We start from the raw sequence: 24,484 nt of genomic DNA on the forward strand, positions 1-24,484 counted from the left end.
CAATTTTAATTTTCTGGCCTTGACACATTTTTGAAATGCCATATATGGCACTTGGGTGGCTCAGTCGGTTGGGCATCTGCCTTCGGCTCAGGTCATGATGCCAGGGTCCTGGGATGGAGCCCCGTGTCAGGCTCCCTGCTCAGTGGGGAGTCTGCTTCTCCCTCTCCCTCTGCCCACTCCCCCTCCACCGCTCACACTAGCTCACGCTCTCTCTCAAATAAATAAAATCTTTTTTAAAAATGCCATGTATGTACATGTGGTGGTGCTGCAAGAAAAAAACTGATGCTATCTAGGGGTAATCATGCCTTGAAATATGCCTGCAAAAGACAAATATTGGGAGATCAAAACACCAATGTTGTCTTGTAAATACACACACACAGATGTGGCAGTGTGCTGTGGTGGTTTTAAAAATATGTCCACAACCCCTTTGACACACCACCCTTGAAGAGATGAAGCTTAATACTCCTCCATTTGGGTGTGGGCCTGACCCTGTGACTCACTTCTAACATAGAATATGGCACCCCAAGATTAGGGTTTTTTTTTAAGATTTTATTTATTTCAGGGGCGCTTGGGTGGCTCAGTCGTTAAGCGTCTGCCTTCGGCTCAGGTCACGATCCCGGGGTCCTGGGATTGAGCCCCGCATCGGGCTCCCTGCTTGGCGGGAAGCCTGCTTCTCCCTCTCCCACTCCCCTTGCTTGTGTTCCCTCTCTTGCTGTGTCTGTCAGATAAATAAATTTAAAAAAATCTTAAAAGAAAAAAAAAAGATTTTATTTATTTCAGAGACAGTACGGGCAGGGGGAGAGGAAAAGGACCAATCCCTGCTAAGCATGGAGCCCAAGGGCGGGGGGGGGGGGCAGTGCTCCATCCCAGCACCCTGAGATCATGACCTGAACCTAAGTCAGACACTTATCCGACTGAGCCACCCAGGCGCCCCCAAGGTTAGGTTTTTAAAAAGACTGTGGCTTCCATCTTGAATCACTAGCTCTAGGGAAAGCCAGCTGCCAAGCTGTGATCTGCCCTATGGAGACACCCACATGGCAAGAAGCTCAGGGTCTCCATTCCAAAACCTAGCAAGAAATCAAGGGCTTTCACCCAATGGTCTCTGAAAAACTGGCCAGTCAATGACCAATCGAGTGGGCTTAGAAGGGGATCTTTCAGCCACAGTCAAGCTTTGAGATGACTGTAGCCTGGGCTGACAACCTGACTCTAACCTCAGGAGAGACCTTGGACCAGACCACTGAACTTAGCCTCTTCCAGATTTCTGACCCACAGAAACTGTGAGATGATGTTTACTTTTTAGGCTGCTAGGCTTTGGAGCACTGTGTTATCCAGTAATGGATAAATCATACAAGGGCTTATAGCTTGAAAAAGCTCCCCATTGCCAAATAAAGCATAAATCAATTAAGGTATTTGTTTTCCCAAGCAGCCCCAAACTAGCATATCCAAATACCTGTTTCTAGAAATGATATACTTACTAAAACCATGATGCTATTGCTGAAACCACTTGTGAAATTAACCCTCAGAGTATGAATCTTATTCTCTGGAATTTTGCTTAATGGTGCCAATTCACCATTTGTATTTGTTATTTGCAGTAAATATGGTGGTGATTAAGTAAATTTTTTCATTATGAATCAAGCTTAAGGCATGTTTCTAAAGTAAAAAGCTGGTATAGGAAAAATGCCAAGGAAAATCCTAAGTATGTTTTCTTTCTTTTTTCAGATTTATTTACTTATTTGAGAGAGAGAGAAAGCATGAGCAGGAGGGGCAGAGGGAGAGGGAGAGAGAATCCCAAGCTCACTCCGTGCTGAGCACAGGGTCTGGCGCAGGGCTTGATCACAACCCTGAGATCACTACCTGAGCTGAAACCAAGAGTCAGACGCTCAACCTACTGTGCCACCCAGGAGCCCAAGTCCTAAGTACGTTTGATATTGTGATATTTACATTAAAGGTTTTCTTTGGAATCAGCGGAAATGACCACTAGATGCCACTGTTGTTGTTTTTTTAAGGTTAAAAAAAAAAAAATGAAAGAACATTTTGGAAACAAAAAAGTCAATTTTCATATCATAATGAGCACCAGAACAGAAATTGTTGGTTTATGTCAATGAAGAACCAAGACCTTTTTTTCACTACAGAGAAGTTTATTGTGAAAGTAAATGAAACATACAAACATACAGTATGGCTAATGGTGGCAAAAGCAATCTGGTAGCTTAAGGCAAGTTTTAATGGAGATGAATTTAGAAAAGATGATGCAATGATGTAATTTTGTTTAAATATAGATTATGGAAAAATATCAAATTGCATCAATAACTTAATAAAAGTTTTCAAAGCCTGCACTACTGGAGAAAAAGGGCTCATGATCTTAATGCCAGCATTAAGACAGACGGAAGCAGCACTGAGCTGAATGACAGGAAAAATCGAGTATTTACAGAAGGATGGCAATATGAACATTTAATAACATTTGATCTTAGTTACTGGTGGAATGAAAGCCCTTAGCTAGAAGCAATAGAGAAAAATGTACCATCATCATCATGTTATTAAAAAAATTAAGTGCAGAAGTCAAAAACCAAGGAGCTCTGTGATAAAGGAACCTTAAAACACCACTTTAAGGGCCACTTAAAAGGCGATTCCCTCAGGGGAAGTTAGGGCACTGAGTGTGTAAACATGTGAGCTGCACAATACTAAATACCAACCAAATTCATTCATAGTACTTAGTTACACAAGATCAGCATGGTCTTTTATGATGCATTATTGTTTATAACAATTTAAACACACTCCTTACCATGCATGACTTCAAATATATAACAAATATTTTTATTCTGACATACAGGATATGTTTGTGAATTATAAGACCTATATACAATGAAAGTCACACCTCCCTCATCAGTCAAGTATATATATATGTGTGTGTGTGTGTGTGTGTGTGTGTGTGTGTGTTTTAAATGCAATGACCTTATTCAGACTTCAGTTTCTTTTCTGAATTGACCATGTCAGTTTTTCAAACTCTTTAAAATAATGCCATTCTATTATGATAAAATACATTTTTGCAAAAATTCAGAAATGTAGTAACATTTAATGAATGTGACATGAAAAATATTTGTAAGGAGGTGCCAAATGACTTAGCACTTTTTTCCAGTCTTGTATTAAAAAAAAAAAAAGTTGCATCCAATTTGACAGTGAGCCTATTTAAAAAATATTCTCATACTAATTCATCTCAAAAGGTTCTATTAATAGTCCTTTTGGAAAATACCATATATATAACCTGTGAGTTTTTTTCCAGAGTAATTAATGAAGAAAATGTATCCTCTGCACAGATGAACATTTTCTCTCTAAGACTAATTTTTCATCACCCAGCATTGTTTTTACAAAAGCATGCATTATAAAATACACATAAAAGCAGCTATCTTAAACATGATATTAATACAATATTACCTTGGTAGCTGATTCATCACTGTCTCCAGTTTAATATGCTGTTACATACATGAAGAAAGCTCCAGTATCCCTTTTCTGATTGACTTAAAAAAATAAAATCCCTGAATAAAACAGAAGCCAGCCTGCGACTTCTTTAGGCATTTCAGTAGAGTATTATTACCATCTGTGGAGAATATCTCCACACAAACTCATGATTACAGAACAGAATGTAAAAGAGATCTGGGGCAGATTAGAGTTAATACCAATTAAAACATTTTATGTTTAAGGAAAAAAGGAAAAGGAGCTGATTATCAACATTTAAAAGGATACTGCAACTTTAACAACTGTAAACTTTGTGTTAAAAGGCTGTGGCAGACAGCTCTATGCTACTAGGTTTTTAGCTTGTTTAAAATAATGCAAACACATCAGCAGTTTTAAAATGCCATAAACTATAAAAACACAGAAACAAAACAAATAACCACGAGTGTCTATCTAAAATGAAGCTGTGTAACCAACACATGTAAAATTCCAAAAATAATTAGAACAACTGATTAGGGGGAAAACCCTCTGATAGAAATTTAAATTTCCTGACTTGTTCTTAAATGACATAATCTTTTAAATTAAAATGGAGGAAAAAAAGAGCTTTACAAATGGATAGTTTCAACTCACTAAAATAATGCCAACAAGGTAAGCTTGCATAGAAAAAAATTCAAATTACTGGCTACATGCATACAAAATTAGAAATGCAGGTATTATATAATCATAGTGCAAAACCATGGCAGTTTGTGATGTCTTGTTACTGCCTAAGGTTGAGAAATAGACCGCAGTACCTCCAGTTATCACAGTTTCTGGTCTTTTAATGATTATTTCTGCCAACTAGAAACAATGTATATGTAAAGATGGGTGGGCACATCTGCTGTGCTGCTAATTAACGAAGTTTGAGGTCATCGCCACCACCTAAATTGGAACCAGGACTAGGGTCTTGTTGTCTTCTTGCCTGCAACGACAAAATCATAATTGGGGGTCAAAACATGTTTTGAAAATCAAAGTGCTAGATAAATAAAGTATAAAGTAGCATTAAAAAAAAACAGTTTACAACTAAAAAATTTTCAGCCACTATCTCCATATGTAAGAGGAAAAAGAACAATTTAAATTAGGTATTACATATTTTGCTGAAGTTTCCATAAAAACCAAGAAAAAAATCTCATTATATTCAAAAGAGCATTATCAAAATATGTACTATGCATAAAAGAACAACAAATCTACATTTATAGTTCTTGGACTACAGGGTTAAACACATCATCCGTTCACCTTAGAATCAAAATTTCCCTTTTAATAGTACCTGACATTTATTGAGCACCAACTATATGCTGGGCACTGTTCTAAGCACTTTCCATGGATGAACTAATTAAAACCCTGTCAGCGGGACGCCTGGGTGGCTCAGTAGGTTAAGTATCTGCCTTCAACTCAGGTCATGATCCCAGGGTCCTGGGATCGAGTCCCGCATCGGGCTCCTTGCTCAGCGGGGAGCCTGCTTCTCTCCCTCTGCCTGCCTCTCCCTCTGCTTGTGTGCTCTCTCTCTAATAAATAAATAAATAAATAAAATCTTAAAACCCTGTCAGCAACCTATAACATAGGTGCTGTTTATTTTACAGTCACACAAAAGTACACAGTGTACTAATGGTATGATTGAAAAATGTAGTAGTGAATTTCATCTTACAGTATGCCATCTCTGCCACACAAGTTTTAAATAAAAACCTCTACCTCATGTAATAAAATCATTACTATGGATAAAGTATTGTCTCAAAAGCAAAAATGGATGCTCTTAGAGCTTCCACTAAGAAGAACCACTTCAGGGAGGCCACCATCTAAGAGCAAGAATAAACAGAACTTTATTTTATTTTATTTTTTATTTATTTATTTTTTTAAAAGATTTTATTTATTTGACAGAGAGAACACAAGCAGAGGGAGACAGAGGGAGAAGCAGGCTCCCTGCTGAGCAAGGAGCCCGATGTGGGACTCGATCCCAGGACTCTGGGATCATGACCCGGGCCGAAGGCAGCAGCTTAACGGACTGAGCCACCCAGGTGTCCCAAGAATAAACAGAATTTTAACTGCTTTTGGTTATATACATAAAAGTTAAAGGCCAGGTTCTATTTCTCCAAAGTAGAAATAATGGACATGACTATACTTTACAGATACCTTTATTGCATAATTGCATAAATATGGAGGGAAGAAAGACCTGGAGTACAACACAAAAATTTGTTACTTAACAAGTGCAATTCTTAGAAAACAAACAAAACCCTCCCAAAAAACCAAGAGCAATTCTTAATAAATAAATTTAGATAAAACCTTAAAAAAAAAAAAACAAAACTGGGGAAAAAAATTGCAGTCCTTGATCCACTTACATAACCAGAAGTATTTTTACGACAAAATTAACGACTAAGAGGTTTGACAATTATAGACACTGAGGTTTTCAAGTTCACTTTATTTATTTATTTTTTTTTTAAATTTTGAGGGTCATCAAGGATCTTTTTTTTATTTTTTTATTTTTTAAGATTTTATTTATTTATTTGAGAGAGAGAGAGAGAGAGAGAGAGAGCACATGAGAGGGGGAGGGTCAGAGGGAGAAGCAGACTCCCTGCTGAGCAGGGAGCCCGATGCGGGACTCGATCCCAGGACTCTAGGATCATGACCTGAGCCGAAGGCAGTCGCTTAACCAACTGAGCCACCCAGGCGCCCCAAGTTCACTTTAGAATAAACATTTCCAGTTAAACTATCGATGGCAAATTTCTTAATAGAGAACATCTAACAGCTAACAGGTTCTGTGTGACACTCTCTGCTACTATAAAGTTTTTCTTTAAACAAGTGCCCCTTTGGTCCACATACAACATTAATTCTCAGTCTCTTTTACAAATTCCAATGAGTGTTTCTTCCATAAGCTTTCTTTAGTGACTATAAATGGGAATCAAACACAAGCATCTGATCGTTTACAGATCCTGGTTCTTTTAGCAATGGTTTTCCTATGTTAGACAATGGCGAGTCCATTTTACCAGTAGTTCAGGCAAAAAAGCTTGAAGTCACCCTAACATCTCTTTCTCTCACACTCAATGGTGGGCTCTGACAGCTCTACATTAACAATGTCCTGAATCTGAGCGCTTCTGACTGCCTCCACCCCTAACCCTAAGTCCACGCCACCACCATTCTTCATCGGGATCTCGTCTGTAGTCACCTCTGATAATAGATATATATATCTGCCAGTAATTGAGACCACCATGAAATCACCTGTGCAATCTTAAGCTAAATGGAATCATGTATTATAATCACCAAGTGATTCTTCATTGTCTATGTCAGTTTTCGGAAACAAATCTAACCAAAGATCGAAATATTCTGGTTTCAGTTCTTAAGATCTGACACGGTTGTTACAGAAAAAGCATTCTTGGGGCGCCTGGGTGGCTCAGTCGTTAAACGTCTGCCTTCGGCTCAGGTCATGATCCCAGAGTCCTGGGATCGAGCCCTGTATTGGGCTCTCTGCTCAGCGGGAAGCCTGCTTCTCCCTCTCCCACTCCCCCTGCTTGTATTCCTTCTCTCGCTGTCTCTACGATCTTAAAACAAAACAAAACAAAACAAAAGAAAAAGCATTCTTGACCTTCAAAGAAACATCTCAACAAGTCATACTTGTACTGCATGATCAAATTTGGTCAGAAGCTCCAGCAATGTTGTCATTTCTCAAGAGCATTATTGTTGTTTAGATAAAAAGGACACTGCCTTGTTCACTTTGAAACAAATCAAGTAAAACCCAACACTAACTTCTGTACTCTTATAAATTTTGATACATTCCTCTAGCAGATTTTAATTATTTTTATTAGCATACTGCTCACTAACTAAATTTTAGCATATTTCTTTCAATTACTAGTCATGTTAAAGTTATGCTGCATGGTATGGACTGAAAAAGCTATGGAATGCATATTCATAAAAAAAAACCACCCCAAAAACAAAAACAAACAACCACCCAAAAACAAAAAAGCCACTTTAAGTTCCATACAAAATCAATGCTAAATGTAGTATAAGGACAGATCAATTCTGCAAAATCACAGATGGCGATATAAGCATCTGGGTTCAGTCAATGAAGGTTAGAAAGGGGCTGAGCAATGAAGAAACAGAGAAAAATCAATCCTAATTATATATTAACAAAACACTATTAACCTACCAATAATATTTTGTCAAAAGGGTATTTTAGCTTTTGTCTTGGGATAGGAGTAATTTTCAAATTACTTTAATAATAATGGGATAACTTCAAGTGAGTGATGGCCTTCATAAGCAGTAATCAGCAGCTGGAGTTCTCCCTTCTGTTCATGGCTGTGCCGAAGTTGCTATGGGTTTATTTGTTTAAAATGTATTTTGGTAAAGGCATAGAGAAGAGTAAAGTTGTCTTGTTATTTACTTGTGTTTGCAGTTTATTTACACTGTGAAGAAGGAATTAGGAAGATGTAATGGAAGACACTGTGAAGGAAAAACAAAAATAGGACAAATGAGAGAGCTGGGGAAGGACTTCAACAGAGGGTGAGAGCAGAAGAGGGAGGAATAAGAGCTGGGAGACTGGGAGGAAATTTATTGTTCGGAGGGAAGATGTACAGACTGTCACATGAAGGAAACAAACAGAAACAGACTTAGGTTCAGTGAAATAGCTTCCACAGGACTGGTATTCAACAACTGGATGAGCTTTCTAACGAAAGCAAGATGTTTTAGAAGGAATTCTATGAGTAATTGGCTAGACTAGATGGTGGCTAAGAAACTCTCTGAACCTGATTATTATAAAAGCATAAAGTCCATGATTTCTAGTTTCTTTTCCTCGGTCAATCCACATGGGCCCTTGATTCTAACTTATTAACAGCTATTTCAGAATAGGGGTTTAATATAAAGCAGACACCCACAAGCCTGTTCAGAATATAAATCTGTTTTTAATATTTATAAAGAATTTGGGACGCCTGGGTGGCTTCGTCGGTAAGCATCTGCCTTCGGCTCACGTCATGATCTCAGGGTCCTGGGATCGAGTCCCGCATCGGGCTCCTTGCTCAGTGGGGAGCCTGCTTCTCTCCCTCTGCCTGCTCTGCCTGCCACTCCCCCTGCTTGTGCTGACAAATAAATACAATCTTTAAAATATACATATTTTTAAAGAATTAATCTAGACATTTTAAAAAAGATTTTATTTATTTGAGAGAGCGAGACAGCACAAGCAGGGGGAGTGGCAGAGGGAGAGGGAGAAGCAGGCTCCCAGCTGAGCAGGGAGCCCAGATGTGGAGCTCGATCCTAGGACCCTGGGATCGTGACCTGAGCCGAGGGCAAATGCCCAACAGACCGAGCCACCCAGGTGCTCCTCATCTAGACATTTTACTACAGACCTCTTACTACCAGTTGCTCCTGTTTTCTTTCTTTCAATATACCACTGTCCAGAAACATGGCAAATCCAGTTTTGAGGAGGCAGTCATGAGATGAGCCCAAAATAGAGTGACAAAGAACAGTCACCTGGCACTGAGTTTTCCCTACTGGTCAGGGCTGTGCAGAAGTAGCCAAGAGCAGGGATGCCCAAATGAAAATGAATAAAACTTCTTTTGGTTGATTTCCATTCTTTTGGTATCAAGATTATCAAATTGCTGAAAACTCTTCACGAGAAAATGTTCTAATACTTAAAAATAGCTCCAACTTACTGAGTATAATATACTATTTTCACACACTATGCTTACACTTTATGTCTGACACTTGACTAAACGTCAGAGCACAGAATTACAGATTTTTAGAGTGGCAAAGTCCATCAGAGATTTAGCTCAACTCTAATCTTACAAACTGTGAGCCTGAAGCCAAGAAGGTTAAGTGATTCCCCAAGGTTTCATCATTAGCTGGTCCCAACCGCTAAAGCTGGAGGAGTCACAAAGTAGAAATTTTAAGTCCTAATATGACAGAAGGGAGTGTACTTTCTCCAAATGCAAAAAGGTAAAAACCAGGTCAGCAGACAATCATAAACACCTGTCAGGTAAGGAGACTGCAAGAGCTGGTCTAACAGGCATGTAAAAAAAAATAGTTCTTATAAAGTATACAACTTCAGGAAAACTTTACATATAAAGTGTTATTTCAAAATAAAAGAGATAGTGGAAATAATCTACATTTCCAGATGTAGACTGGGATGGCTCTACCACTTTAGCTATGTGATCTTAGACAAGTTTCTTACTCTCGTTCAGCCTCAGTGTTTTAAGAACCAAATGTGAAACGAATACTGTAGTGTATACTGCCTGGCATATAGAGTTAAGTACTCACACTGTCGTTATTACAACAAAGCTGCTCATCACGTCCCAATATATGTGTATGAACATTTGAAATGTTAAAAAAAAAAAAAAAAAACAACCCTGCATCCTGTCAATAAGATGTAATTTTTACAAACTAAAACAAGGTTAGGACAAAATAAATTTTAATGAAGCTTGCATCTCCTATGATAGAGAGCAAAGACTTTAAAAAAAAAAAAGATTTTACTTATTTGAGAGAGCGAGCGAGAGAGCACAGGAGCAGAGGGACAGGAAGAGGGAGAAGCAGACTTTCCTGCTGAGCAGGGAGCCTGACATGGGGCTTGATCCCAGAAGCCTGGGATCATGACCTGAGCTGAAGGCAGATGCTTAACCGACTGAGCCACCCAGGAGCCCCAAAAAGACACTCTTTCTTGGTATAGGAGCAGGCAGATCTAGTATCCTCTTCCTCCCTCACCAATCCTCTTCCGGTTCTCATTCTTAGTCTGAGTTCATAGTCCCGCTTCACTCTCATCTATTGCCTTTACCCAAAAGACATGTTAGGAAGGCCCAGTATAGACAGATTTTTATGTTAATTTGTCCTTACACAAAAATGAGTGTTGGTACAGTTAAAGTGATTTGAAAACTGAAGTCTGCGGGAATTTAAAATAGTGGCTGCGATTGTTTTTTTCTCGGACCACACAGAATCGAAGGCTCCAAAAACATACAAAACACAAATACAAAAACCACATAAAGCCTTTTGCCTGTTTTATTTCCAAAAAGTTTCCACCTAAAACTCTCCTATGATTTGCTGAATTGTATTAAAACTGCCTATAGTAAAATAAGCAGTAATTATTTACCCATTCTCTGACATTAAAGATAAGAAACTAACCAGATGAAAGCATTTTCTGCGTAATGACAGAGAAAATCTCTTTCAGCACCCTGTCACCATGCAGCTGAATTAAGAGCCAACAGTACGTTATAGTTTTAGAAAGTGAAGAGGCCAATCAAGCTGAAGACAGTCTCTAGACATAGGGAGTGTACATGAGCTGCTATCAATAACACAGGCATCATTCCAATGTATTTATGACCACAGCACTCATTCTGTCCTTTATTAACCTCAATTTTTCACAAAATCCCAAAGTAAGGCATTAGAATTATAGTTATACAGATGTGTGACCTGAAGAGAACTGCCATCAGTAATGCATCAAACATTTTCAAATCAGGGAAGGAATCCCAGGTAAAAAGACACTTGGCTACTACTATGTGGCAACAGATAGCAATGGGCAGGCACTTCACAGAAGAAATTTGATTATTTTTTCTTTTTTAATGTCTAATTTTTTATTAAAATACAGAATAGTGCACAGATCATAAATATGTAACTTGATGAATTTCCCATTAAATGAACACACCCATGTAACTAGCACCCAGATCAAGCAATATAATACTACCCAAACTTGGGAAGTTCCCCTTGTGCTCTCCCCTCTCCCTCGTCACTACTCACCCCCTGGGTAACCACTACCTCCACTTCTAACAGAACCCAGAAAAATTCAAAACCCTTTACTGTTGTTAAAAACCAAACCAAAAACAAACAAACAAAACAACCAATACCAGAATATAAAATATCTTGGCAAAATATCTCTGGACTTTCACATTCTGAAGTTAGGATATGCCTGCTTTTACTGCCACTCCAGATACATTGTGAGCCAAAGTGAATAGAAAGAGGAAGTGAGCCCATTTAAGAGTCAGACACTGTGCTGGCAGCAACCTGGGAGGTAGGACCTTAGCCCTGATTTTACAGATGAGGCTCACAAGGATAAGTAACTTTCCTAATGTCACAAGACAACAAATAGGAGAGCCAGGATTTAAAACCAGAGCAATCTATTACAAACCTCATGGTCATTTTACTACATAAAAGGTTCTTACGTTACATTCTGTCAGCTACTGGGTTCCATGAAAACACCCCAGGCACTACAGAAGGAAATCAGAGTAATTCCCACCCAGAGCAGTACCCCTTTTCTCTACCATATACATTGGGGTTCTCTATAAAATTTCAAATGAAGGAAGGATTTCACATTTATAGAAAAAACCCATATGCCAGAGATACAGATAGTAAGTTCTAGAATCTAGAATCTTCTAGTTCCATCATTTTGTGTTAACACTAAAAACAAATTTTATTTCTTTTCTAAAGAGGTAATAGATATACAGGATACAAAATTCAAAAGGTCTAAAAGATAAACAGTGAAAAGTAATCACCCTCCCATGTGGCCCCCAGATACCTGATTCCCCTCCAGAGTTTTCAGTTAGTTTCCTACATTTCCTACTAAAGAGAGACAAATATGTGCATGTATTCCTTTTTAAAAACTACCCAGAGGGTAAAGATATTATACACAGTGTTATGTAGCTTTTGCAGACCATTTTGTTGTATACCAAAGATTTAACAGTATTTCAACAAGGTTACTAAAATAAACAATGTATCTTCATTTCACGCTAGTTTTTCACTTGCCAAATTAACAATAAGCTGCTATCGCCTCTGAAAGGTAGCAGCTCGATAATCTCAAAAACCTTGGAAGTGGTCTCATGACATGGACTTAAGTATTTAATTGAAGCAATGTACTGAGGGTTGCTGGAGTTGGGGGTGGGTGGGAGGGATGGGGTGGCTGGGTGATAGACATTGGGGAGGGTATGTGCTATGGTGAGCGCTGTGAATTGTGCAAGACTGTTGAATCACAGATCTGTACCTCTGAAACAAATAATGCAGTATATGTTAAGAAAAAAAAAAAAGATAGCAGGAGGGGAAGAATGAAGGGGGGGAAATAGAAGGGGGACACGAACCATGAGAGACGATGGACCTGAAAAACAAACTGAGGGTTCTAGAGGGGAGGGGGGTGGGAGGATGGGTTAGCCTGGTGATGGGTATTGAGGAGGGCACGTTCTGCATGGAGCACTGGGTGTTATGCACAAACAATGAATCATGGAACACTACATCTAAAACTAATGATGTAATGTATGGTGATTAACATAACAATAAAAAATTAAAAAAAAAAGATAAAAAAAAAATTGAAGCAATGTGTGGCCATAAGCCTATTGCAGAGATTGAAAATGAAGCTCTCTATAAAAAAAATGGTATTTGTTTTTCTTTGTTAGAAAGAATTCAACACTACCTAGTCACTAAGGTAGACGTGGAAATGAAAGGTTGTACTTGCCAACATCCTGTTTGAGTCTCCATATTGTCTTTCTGCCTAAAATTAAAAGATTTAAAAAAAAAAAAAAAAAGAAAAATATCATACTACTAAAATACCTTTTTCCAGAAAATCAGAGAAAGAAAATGCTAAATCCCTACCATGAATGATGGATTGAAAACTTTCTAAATTTTACAGGTGGTAAAATAGACACATGCTCAGGGAGTTTTAGGACTGATTTCAGGTTCAAAGACACGGGCACAAATCAAAACCTTTAGTAACCTTAACCTTACACCTGTATTAAATGCTCAAGCACCACCACTACAAGGTTAGCACCGTGGGGCCAGAGGCCTCAGAGGTTATCCAAACAGGGGTGGGACATCCCTAAGCCGCTGAGTTGCCAGCATCTCAAGCTTCCAAGGACCATTTACTGGGTTACTGCCACCCACGAGTTACCACTGCTCCTCGGTCCTCACCTCCAGTCAGGCCTCAGGACCACCCACTGGAATCATTATTACTCTTTTTTGCCTCAGCTTTTTCTTTTCCAGGCAAAATGGTTTCTAACCTCTCCTGGCAGGTTTTATTTTTCAACTTAATCATCTTTATGGGTGATGTGGAAATTCATTTCCCAGTGCTAGGCTGTATTTGTAGAGGCCTTTTGGTTAGGAAACTGGTTTAAGTCTTCACTCTTCTTTCCATTAACCAACTACTTGAAAGAGAGCAAGTCAATTTTTCTCGGAGTCTCAGGTTCCTCAACTATAGTAAGAATGTTAGAGTATATGGCATAATGTCCCATATAGATGTCTGAATTATGGCGGGGGAGGGGACTATAATAATTTTTCCTAATGTTCTCCCCTTTTAGGAAAAAGAAGGTAAACTGTAAGAAAATAAGATTAGGAATTTCTTGTGGATTTATTTATTTATTTTTAAAGGTTTATTTATTTATTTTGAGAGAGAGAAAGCGCAGTGGTGGGGGGGCAGAGGGAGAGAGAGTCCCAAACAGACTGGGCGGGGAGGCTTAAGTGGGGCTCAACCTCACAAACCTGAGGTCACGACCTGAGTCAAAACCAAGAGTTGGTCACTTAACCAATTGCACCACCCAGGCTCCCCATTATGGATTTTTTTTAAAGAAAAGCAAAATATACATGCACAAAGTACCAAAAGACATGCATACCCAAAACTTCCCTAAGGGACTGCCAGTGCAAGCTCTGGAGTCAGATTCCAGCCCAATTTTATAGATGACAGTTCTCTGTAAGAGCTGATGTTTTAAATTACTGCCTCAGGGACTATGGAATCTTAAATCATTGATGACAATCTAACCATTTTTCTATGCTCCAGGTCATAATGCAGGGAAAGTGCCCTGATAACACTTCAGAGAACTAAAAGGACAATTCAATTAACTGGAACCAGCGCTGTGGTAGAGCTTTTAGTGCTAAAGAAGTACTTTAGAGCTATTATTTCCTGTAGGCATACACCAGCCAACCACCATACTAAGTGCTTTTACAAGCATTTTCCTCTTTAATTCTCACAACAATTTCTATGAGAAAATAAGCTTAAGAGAGACTGGCAGGTGATAAAGCAGGAATCTCAACTAGGCCTGACTACAAAGTCCATGCTCTCAAATCACTGACATAAAACCGACTGGAAAACAATCTACCTGAGCAACAAATTATTTAACACCTCTATCAACAGACTATGCTTTTGTTCATACACAAATATAAACACACACGTATATATATAAATTCACACACCAGAATGTTTTTCAAGTAGCATTATTTATAAGAACAACCAAGTTAGCATTTAAGACAACTCTTAGTGTCAACTAATCCATTTTATTTAAAGCAAAACATATACAAACACTTCTTAAGTAATCGTTCCATTAATTAACAAAGTTATTCTTCAAATGTAATGTAGCCAAAGAGCACTTTTTATAAAGCAATTCTTATATTCATTTAAAGCCATGTTGGCTTGTTCCCAGAAAGACTGACCAACCACATTCTCAGACATGACAAATGACAAGATCTCTTACTGCTTCATGCCTTTGCACACACTGTTCTTTCTGCCCAGAATGCCTTGCCTAGCTTGGGGAACACTCCCACTCTTCTTTCAAATCCCTGCAAGGGTATTTTCCTGTGAATTCCCCAGGCAGAGGCAGACATAAGCGCTCATTCCTCTACACTGTTCACTGCTCCCCTTCTGAACCTCCATTGTGTGTGGCTGCTGCTAAAGTAGTCTCCAATTACACGTTTATGTATCTCTCTTCCCTCAAGTCTGACAGTTGCTCAAGGACAGAAACCATACGTTTTCTTTTTTCTTTCTATCTTTCTTCCTTCCTTTCTTTTTTTAGAGAGAGAGAGAGAGACAGAGAGTGTGAGAGCAAGCGGCCGGGGGGGGGGGGTGGCAGAGGGAGAAGGAAAGAGAGAATCTTAAGCAGGCTCCATACCCAGCAGGGAGCCTTACTCAGGGCTCTATCCCACAACCCTGAGATTATGACCTGAGCTGAAATCAAGAGTCGGACGTTTAACTGACTGAGCCACCCAGGTGCCCCTGTGCATTTTCATCTATATATTTACCAGTCCCTAATGCAGAATCCAGCACAACATAGTTGGGGTTCATTACTTAATATAAACCAACAAATTACAAACATTTAAAACCTTTCCAGAGACCAGTAACATGTATTATTCTACTTTAACTAACCTCTAGTCTACCCTGTAACTTTAGTTTTCAGATAGCCAGGATAAGAACTGTTTTCTGAAAATCTCCATTAGACAACTAAACAATGTACAAAACACTGTGGTGGGTAATGTGAGGATTAAAAAATCAGGGGCCCCATCTCACTGGGAATCTACAATAAAGGACAGACATGTTTTTAATTGTTTCAACATACTGTTCTGTAAGAACAATAACAGAAATAAGTGCTCTGGAAACGACAAAGTGGAATGGCTAATAACAGTGAAGCAGGCTGGAGAAGGGACTGACCGAATGTTTAAGCTGGGTTTTAACAAATGGGTGGAAAGGTACATTATCAGTCAGGGAACAAACAGCATGAGCAAAAAGGTTCAGAAGTATAAGATAAATGCACACTATAAGTTTAAAAACTTCTTACTACTACAGATACAAGCATTCTGAAAGAAAATGTCATGGGAAGTCTGATCACAAGAATTGAAAAGCTTCAAAGAATTACAAATGCATTGCATAATATCCCTCCTGTCTCTTCTCCTAGCTAAAAAGTACTATATTCTTGGGGGCACCAGCAGTTGCTATCAGCCTAGTAGATTAATTCACTCACTGACAAAGGGAAATCTCAATCATTAAAAGATAATTCTATTTTATACACTAACCACTACGTAGCTTTTTTTCATTTATTCTAAAATATATATGTTGGCACATAGAGGAATACACACACACACACACACACACACACACAATAACACTAATAATAGCAGCTGACATCTACTCAGCCACAAACTCAAGAGGTGCTTTCATATGTATTTGCTTATTTAATCCTTAAAATGACCTTATGCGATGGGCACAATTATTAGCCTCATTTTTTTTAAAATGTTTTATTTATTTATTCATGAGAGTCAGAGAGAGAGAGAGAGAGAGAGAGAGAGGCAGAGGCAGAGGGAGAAGCAGGCTCCCCGCCTAGCAGGGAGCCCGATGCGGGACTCGATCCCAGGACCCTGGGATCATGACCCCAGCCGAAGGCAGACACCTAACCATCTGAGCCACCCAGGCGCCCCTATTAGCCTCATTTATCAATGAGGAAACTGAGCCACAGAAAGATGAAATAACTTGTTCAAAGTGACAAAGTAAGTGGCAAAGCCAGATTCAGATCTTGCAGGCTGGCTCTAGTGTCTGGGCTCTTCACCAATATCTCCATACACACACACACACACACACTTTTGTGTTAATTTAAATAATAGTGTACATATAATTTTGTGCATGGAAAACCCACAAATTTTCTGCAACACCGATTAAAAAAATTTTTTAATGTGTTAAAATACACTTAACATAAAAATTACCATCTTAACCATTTCTAAGTGCACAGTTCAGTAGTCTTAAGTATTAAGTACATTTACAATGTTATGCAACCAATCTGCAGAACTGTTTTTAATGCCTGAAAATTATTCTATTTAGTTCATGTACTATAATTATATTTTAATTCCATTTCTTTTGATTATCAAAGATGAATGTGTGCTTTTTCCTATTCTTGTGTGAAACGCTCATGTTGATAATTAAGCTTAGAAACTTGAAGCATTTATTAACATTTAACAATATTCTTTTCAAACACATTAGTTCTCATCTTGATTATTTTTGTTTTGTTAGAGTATACAATTTGTAGAAATTGGGGTTTTGAACAATGTATACATACTTTAAATATTAGTCTTATAATTAAAGTCTGCTTAAAGCAGGGTACAATTTTATATAGAAAAAAAATCCATGTCAATTAAAAGTCTTATCAAATTTAAACACTGGGTAAGACTAAACTTCAATGTTGAAGACTGAAGGAAGCATGAGTAATAAAACTAAAGACACAAGGAAGTGATTACTATAAAAACTGAGGTAATGAGTACTTTTAAGGGGAGGGAGAAGGTCATAATGAGATGCCCACATGGAGGGGGCTGCCAGGGTAGCTGTCAAAGTTTGACTTTTTTTTAATCTGGACAGTGTTATTAGGGTGTTAGCCTTACAGTAATTAAGCTACATATTTCTTCTGTGAGGATTTCTATCTCTGTACCATAAAAAGTCAAAAGAAAAATGGTTTAGGTTAATTTCATTGAGTAGTTTGAAAATATTAAATTTTCCTCTAGTAAAGAGAATACACAAATGGCCAAACATTACACTGTTACAAAATCAAGACAAACATTCATTAAAAAATATAAAGTAATATAATTTCCAAAGAGTTTTAATAATGTTCTAAAAATATGTATTCTACGATAACAAAGTAATTTTTACAAATAAACAAGACAAAAACGAGGGAAGATATTTGGATCAACGAATTAAGAGAATATATACATGACAGTAAATGATTTTTATGAGGACCAATAAACAGTGAATTCATGTACAACCTTAAAATTAAGACTAAGTCTCTTTAGAGCAATTACATTTAATAAACACAAAGACGCAGTATAACTTTTGACAAATGAAAGACAAAATGAAACTATTTATAAAAAACATTATGCACAAACATGACAAAGAGAGCCTGAGAGGTTGGGGGAAAGTACTAACCAGTTACTGCCAGCAGCTGTGAAACTCTCACCTCCATTTCCTCCCGATGAGACCTGTCTCTGTCTTCAAATTCACGCGTCCTTCTCCGGGCCTCTTCAAAGGCCTGTTGTGCTAATGCATCCTCCTGCTGTTGGAATACATGAAAAGGGTATTTTAATTGTGATTTAGAATAAAAACTTACAATTTGACGGTGTTTGTTTCTTGGAGGAAATGAAGAACGGAGTAATTCTAACAACTGAAAATGCTCTTCTCTTTCCTTACCTCATCCTATTCACCAAAATAAAATCCTGTACAAGTCAATATTTAAACCACAGAGGTATATACTTCTATAATTTGGGTGTAAGACAGGCCAGGTCCTCTAATTAGGACACGAAAGCCAGAAATATAAAAGAGAGTATTAAGAGAATTGATTATACAAATGTGAGAAACTGTTGAACAACAGGAAGTAAATAAAAGTCCAAGGGATATTATCAAGAAAAAATATTTGTAACATATAACAAATCTACCTAATCCTTTCCCAATTAATGAAGATCTGCACATGAAGAAAATCCAGATACCTCAAACTCACTGTGTCTGAGGGACAACTGATTTAAATGTTCTTCTTTATTCCCCTTTAGTTTCCATTCGTGGCACCACTCACTCATTTCTGCCAGAAGTCTGAGCCACCTTTGACTCTTCACTCTTCCGTCTCCACAGAGCCTATCAACCACCAAGTCCTAGCCCTTTGACCTCCTGAATATTTTTGGAATCTTCAAGTCTCCTTTTATTTCCTACAGTTTCTTAGTTCAGTCTTCTAAGATCTCTTATTAAAATCACTGCAAAGCTCTCCTACACAGCCTCTCCCTGCTTCCATTCTGTCATCCCCGATTTACCACACAGCCATCAGAGCGTGCCTGAGGCACAATCTGACCATAATACCCCCAACTTAAAAAAGCTCCCTCATTGTCTACAGCACAGGATGCTCAACCTTTGCAGTCACGCACTTTTCAATACTAGGATTTTTCGATGGTACACTTGAAGAAACTAAAAGATAAAAATATCCAAAAAGTCATCAATATTCCCCTTCCTAGATTCACCGCAGCAAGGGGTGACCAGTAACTCAGTTCTAACCAATCAGACAGAGGCATAAGTCACCTAATGGGGCTTCTAAGAAAGTCATTTAAGAGACATTTCAGCTTTTCTCCCTCCTATGAGCTGATGCAATGCCCAGAGATACAGCAGCCATTGTGCAAACATAATAATGCAGATGCAATCCCACACTGAGCACAGCACAGCAGGAAGACAGAAGACCCAGGACCCCTGTAATATAGGTTAAGTGCTATACCTACCTGGACTATACCTATACTGCTTGGTGTTGTGTTCTGTGGGATGCATGTTTTATTTGTCACTATTAGTACGGCTGTTTAATACTTAAAATTTTCACTGACAAGATGTCTATAACTTAAATAAAACTGAAAGGTGTAGGGGCGCCTGGGTGGCTCAATCAGTTAAGTGGCTGCCTTCGGCTCAGGTCATGATCCCAGGGTCCTTTGAACCCTGCATCGGGCTCCCTGCTCTGCGGGGGGCCTGCTTCTCCCTCTCCCTCTGCTGCTGCTCTCCCTACTTGTGCTCTGTCAAATAAATAAATAAAATATTTAAAAAGTTTTGAAAGGTGTAATCAGATTTCTATCCTTTGATGCATTTACCAGCTTTATGACCGAGGGAAAGGCATTTCATTTCTCTAAGCCTCGGTAAACTCAAATGTAAAATGGGCATAGTAGTAATACCTACTTTATAAGACTGCTGTAAAGATTAAGTAACATATAAAACATGCTTAAGCATATTAACGGACAGCATTCAGTAAGTGCTACCTATTATTATTATTATTTTTTAAAGATTTCATTTATTTGACAGAGAGAGACACAGCGAGAGAGGGAACACAAGCAGGGGGAGTGGGCGAGGGAGAAGCAGGCTCCCCGCGGAGCAGGGAGCCCGATGCAGGGCTTGATCCCAGGACCCCGGGACCGTGACCCGGGCCGAAGGCAGACGCTCAACGACTGAGCCACCCAGGCGCCCTGCTACCTATTATTTTATAAGCATTTACAGATGTATCAAATTTACACATCTAACTAAATATCATTACACATTCCTACTGTATTCTTAGAATATACCATATAACCTTGAGGTACCTGCAAAAGAACACTGTTCCCAACTCCCAAGGGCTTTCTATTGTTTAGTTAGCTATCAACTGGGACACATCTACTGATAACAGGGTACTCCTGTCCTGTGCATTCATTCACTTTTTCATTCATTCCACAATGTTTGAGTCTTTATTATGTCCAAGTCACTGTGCTAAGGTGCCATGGGTACAATGTGAGGGAACAATGGTCCTTCTCCTCACAGTCTGGTCTAGTGGGGCAGGAAGATGGTGAACAAATAATTACAAAAAATCAATATATAAATGTCAGCTGTGATTAAGTATAGTAGAGAAATATTACATGATGAAATGAGAGCATATAACATGAAATGTGATCTAATTCCCTAAGGAAGTTATTAGCCACTAATGTGTATTCTAGCAGTGGTCACCGATTTTTATTTCATTAAAAGAAAAAAGTATTATTACTAATAATTGTAGTAAAATAAGCCAAGAGATTTGGTAGCTCTCCGCTTTCTAACTCCAGCTTCTGTCTTGGTCCTTTCTAGCAAGATGTGAAATGTATGTGCAGTGAACAGTTTGCACTTTAATCTGAAAGACGATTGGCAATGACCAGCGTTATCCTTAACTAACACCTACCCCCTTCCAGGGCAGCATAAAGGGCAACTCCTGATAAAACGATATACTCACCCATAAAGTATGCTCAAGATGGCTAGGGACAACTAATTCCAACCAATCTCAGATGGCAGTGGGAGCAGCTGTAAACACTCTCGTCCCCGCCAGCTACTTGTTACACTGTGGTCTTAACCATGATCTGCACAAAGGAGTCAGGTGGGGTCATCATAAAAGGTGGGTGCAGTGAAACCCATGTGGCAAATAAAGGCTTTGCAGTCCTGTCATGGAGCATATATAGAATATCCTGACCATTCTTTTTTTTTTTTTTTTTTAAAGATTTTATTTATTTATTTGACAGAGAGAGAGACAGCGAGAGAGGGAACACAAGCAGGGGGATTGGGAGAGGGAGAAGCAGGCTTCCGGCCAAGCAGGGAGCCTGATGTGGGGCTTGATCCCAGGACCCTGGGATCATGACCTGAGCCGAAGGCAGACGCTTAACGACTGAGCCACCCAGGCGCCCCTATCCTGACCATTCTTGCTGCAGTGATTTTATTATATTGCCTAAATCTACAACTATATTTATTTTATGGTTTGGTAATACCTTTCTGCAGCAATGAATTTAAAAACTGGAAGTGCCTGTTTTATGAAAAATTAAGAATCAAATTCATTTCCAAGAAAGTTGATGACGGAACACGTAATTTGCACAAAATAACGACATTTACTATTCTCTGTGAGGACCAGAATGGTATCACTGATCACATGAAAACCAAAAGAAATAAAACTGCTGAAGAAGCATCAACATATACTTCAAAGGCGACAATTTAACACGAGCAGCTGCAACCGGTACATTCAATATCATTCTGCAAAACACAACTTCATTTAAATCAAGTGATTTAATTCACTGACAAATGACAAATGATTCAATTCACATTATCATACACATATAAAAAGCAAAGCTGTTTATATGCTGATTTCATTAACAAAAACCTTGCAAACAGCTAAGGGACATCAGTTTTACATCAGTGTCATCAGGGATGTCAAATAGAAAATCTGTTAATTCAAATAATGGTTCAATTTTTCTAACTTGATCATAGAACCAAAATTAAACTATTGAAAAGTCATTACATTAAAAGTGAAACTTTTTTTTTTTTAAGATTTTATTTTTAAGTAATCTCTACACCCAACATGGGGCCCTAACTCACAACCCCGAGATCAAGAGTCAGGTGTTCCAATGACTGAGCCAGCCAGGCCCCTGAAACATCTTTTTTTGTGACTGCCAAAGCAAATTAATTTAAAAAGTACAATAGTGAAGATAAAATTATTCCCTCTTATATTGATAATACAAATGCTGGTGGAGCACACACTGTATAAAAATTAACATTCCCAGGGCGCCTGACCGGCTCAGTCAGTTAAGTGTCTGACTCTTGATTTCAGCTCAGGTCATGATCTCAGGGTTGTGAGATCCAGCCCCAAGGGCATGGAGCCCGCTTCTGATTCTCTCTCCCTCTGCCCTTCCCTGCTCGCCTGTGCTCTCTTAAAAAAAAAAAAAAAGAAAAAGAAAAAAAAAGTAACATTCTCAGTGAATTTTTAAAAACAATGAAACAGAAGGGTGCCTGGGTAGCTCAGTCGGTTGAGCCTCTGGCTCTTGGTTTTGGCTTGGGTCATGATCTCCCAGTTGTGCGATCGGAATCGAGCTTGGGCTCCGTGCTCAGCAAGGAGTCAGCTTGGGATTCTCTTTCTCTCCCTCTGCCCCTTTCCCCACCCTCAAGCACAGGGGCAATCTCTCTCTCAAATAAATAAAATCTTTAAAAAACTATGAAATAGAAATTTCTTAGGAACAAGATGTGACACATGTAATTCATAACTGTATCCAAAGAAGATAGTCTGCCAATCATTTAGAAGTTATAGCTGCATAAATTAGAAATATATTTATGTATCTACAAAGTAACAGAACTATAAAATGTGACAAAGCTGATGCTGAATATAAAAAATTCATCAGGACAGTACACCCACACCTTGGATTTTAGAAAATTAAGCCTTTGAAGTACTACTCTGAAATCAATATAGGTCCTACAATGGCACTGACCTTTTTATGGTAAATGAGTCCTCAGTTACACCTTGTTCAAAATTAGTTGGAAATCTCTGATTAAAGTATCCAATGGTGAAGTGCCAAAAATCTTTTAAGCTTTTAGAGAGAGTTACAATTATTGAAAACCAAAAGCATAAAGACATTGAATTTTATCCCTACAAATTACAGAAAATAAACTGAATGATGAAAATATAATCAGCAAACATGATTTAATTATTCCTACAATTATGCTCAGAATTATATTCATTTGTGGTAAACTTGTAAAAACATTTTATTATTGTAGTATATTATATATACAAAAGTGTACACTTGTATTAAGGCTTTCCTGTCCAATATGGTAGCAACTAGCCACATGTGACTACTGCACACTTGAAATGTGGCTAGTCTGTGGGTGCCTGGGTGGCTCAGTAGGTTGAGCGTCTGACTCTTGGTTTTGGCTCAGGTCATGATCTAGGGTCATGAGATCGAGCCCCACATTGGCATCCTCACTCAGCAGGGGTTCTGCTTTAGGATTCTCTCCCTCTGCCCCTCCCTGTATGCTCTCTCTCTCTCAAACAAATAAATCTTAAAAAAAAAGAAAAAAGAAAAACGTGGCTAGTCGGAGTCTGTACATGGAAAATACACACTGGATTTCAAGTACTTATTACAAAGAAAAAAATGTGAAACACCTCAGTAAATGTTTATATTCATTTTATGTTCAAGTATATTTTGGATATACTGGGTTAAACAAAATATAATATAAAAATTAAATAATTGCTTTTTATTTTTTTAATGTGGCTTCTAGAAAAACTTGTATTATGTGGTTCACACCTGAATTCTACTGGGCAGCACTGTCCTAAACTGAACCTTCCATGTAACTAGAATCCATAGGAAGAAACAGAACAGTAACAGCATCTCACAAGTATCCTTCTGCCCCATTCCAGTACCTAGCCTCCTCTCTCAGGGATAAGCCATTATCCTTATTTCTAAAAACACTTAATTAGTTTTGCCCATTTCTTTACTTTCAGATGAATGGATTCATACAGCATGTACTTTTTGGATACAATCAAAATATCTGTGAAATCCATCCCTATTGCTGTGCAAGTTATAGTTTTTCATTGTCACTGTATTTCTTTGTGTGAGTGAGCAATTTATTCATCCTACTGTTAATTGACAATTGAGCAGTTTGCAGTTTCTGGCTATTACTAGTGCTGCTATAAATGCCTAGTACATTTCTCTTGATGAATATATGTATTCAATCCCTTTGTATACCATGACTTAGACTAGAATTGCTGGATCACAGGTATATGTCATTTGCAGTTTTAGTATGTATTGCCAATTTTCCAAATGTGTCAATTTTACATAACCACCACACCAACTATTGTTCCATATCCTTGCCAACATTTGTGAAAAGTACTGTGAACAAAGGCAGAAACACGATACAGGTGAAAATACTTTAGCTGAAATACTTACAAACTTCTATTAAAATGGAATTGTAACCAAACTGTTTATCTCTTACCTTACCAGGTACCAGATACCTCAGTGTCTGTTAGTGAATACCATCCTCATA

General features: G+C 38.3%; 1 protein-coding gene across 2 annotated transcripts in view; it reads right to left on the minus strand.

Moving 5' to 3' along the window:
- Nucleotides 1-2,117: 2,117 nt before the first annotated feature.
- The window catches only part of CBFB (core-binding factor subunit beta), a 56,786-nt gene continuing 34,419 nt past the window's right edge, over nucleotides 2,118-24,484 (minus strand). For both annotated transcript variants that reach the window (XM_078062489.1, XM_036115146.2), the window contains 2 exons: nucleotides 18,129-18,224; nucleotides 2,118-4,405 (listed from right to left, as the gene is read on the minus strand). In XM_078062489.1, the coding sequence (XP_077918615.1) occupies nucleotides 4,337-4,405; nucleotides 18,129-18,224 (165 nt within the window). In that variant the 3' untranslated portion in view covers nucleotides 2,118-4,336. The remainder of the gene's footprint in view (nucleotides 4,406-18,128; nucleotides 18,225-24,484) is intronic.

The sequence above is a fragment of the Halichoerus grypus genome, chromosome 15 (assembly GCF_964656455.1).
Source record: "Halichoerus grypus chromosome 15, mHalGry1.hap1.1, whole genome shotgun sequence".
NCBI classification, from domain to species: domain Eukaryota; kingdom Metazoa; phylum Chordata; class Mammalia; order Carnivora; family Phocidae; genus Halichoerus; species Halichoerus grypus.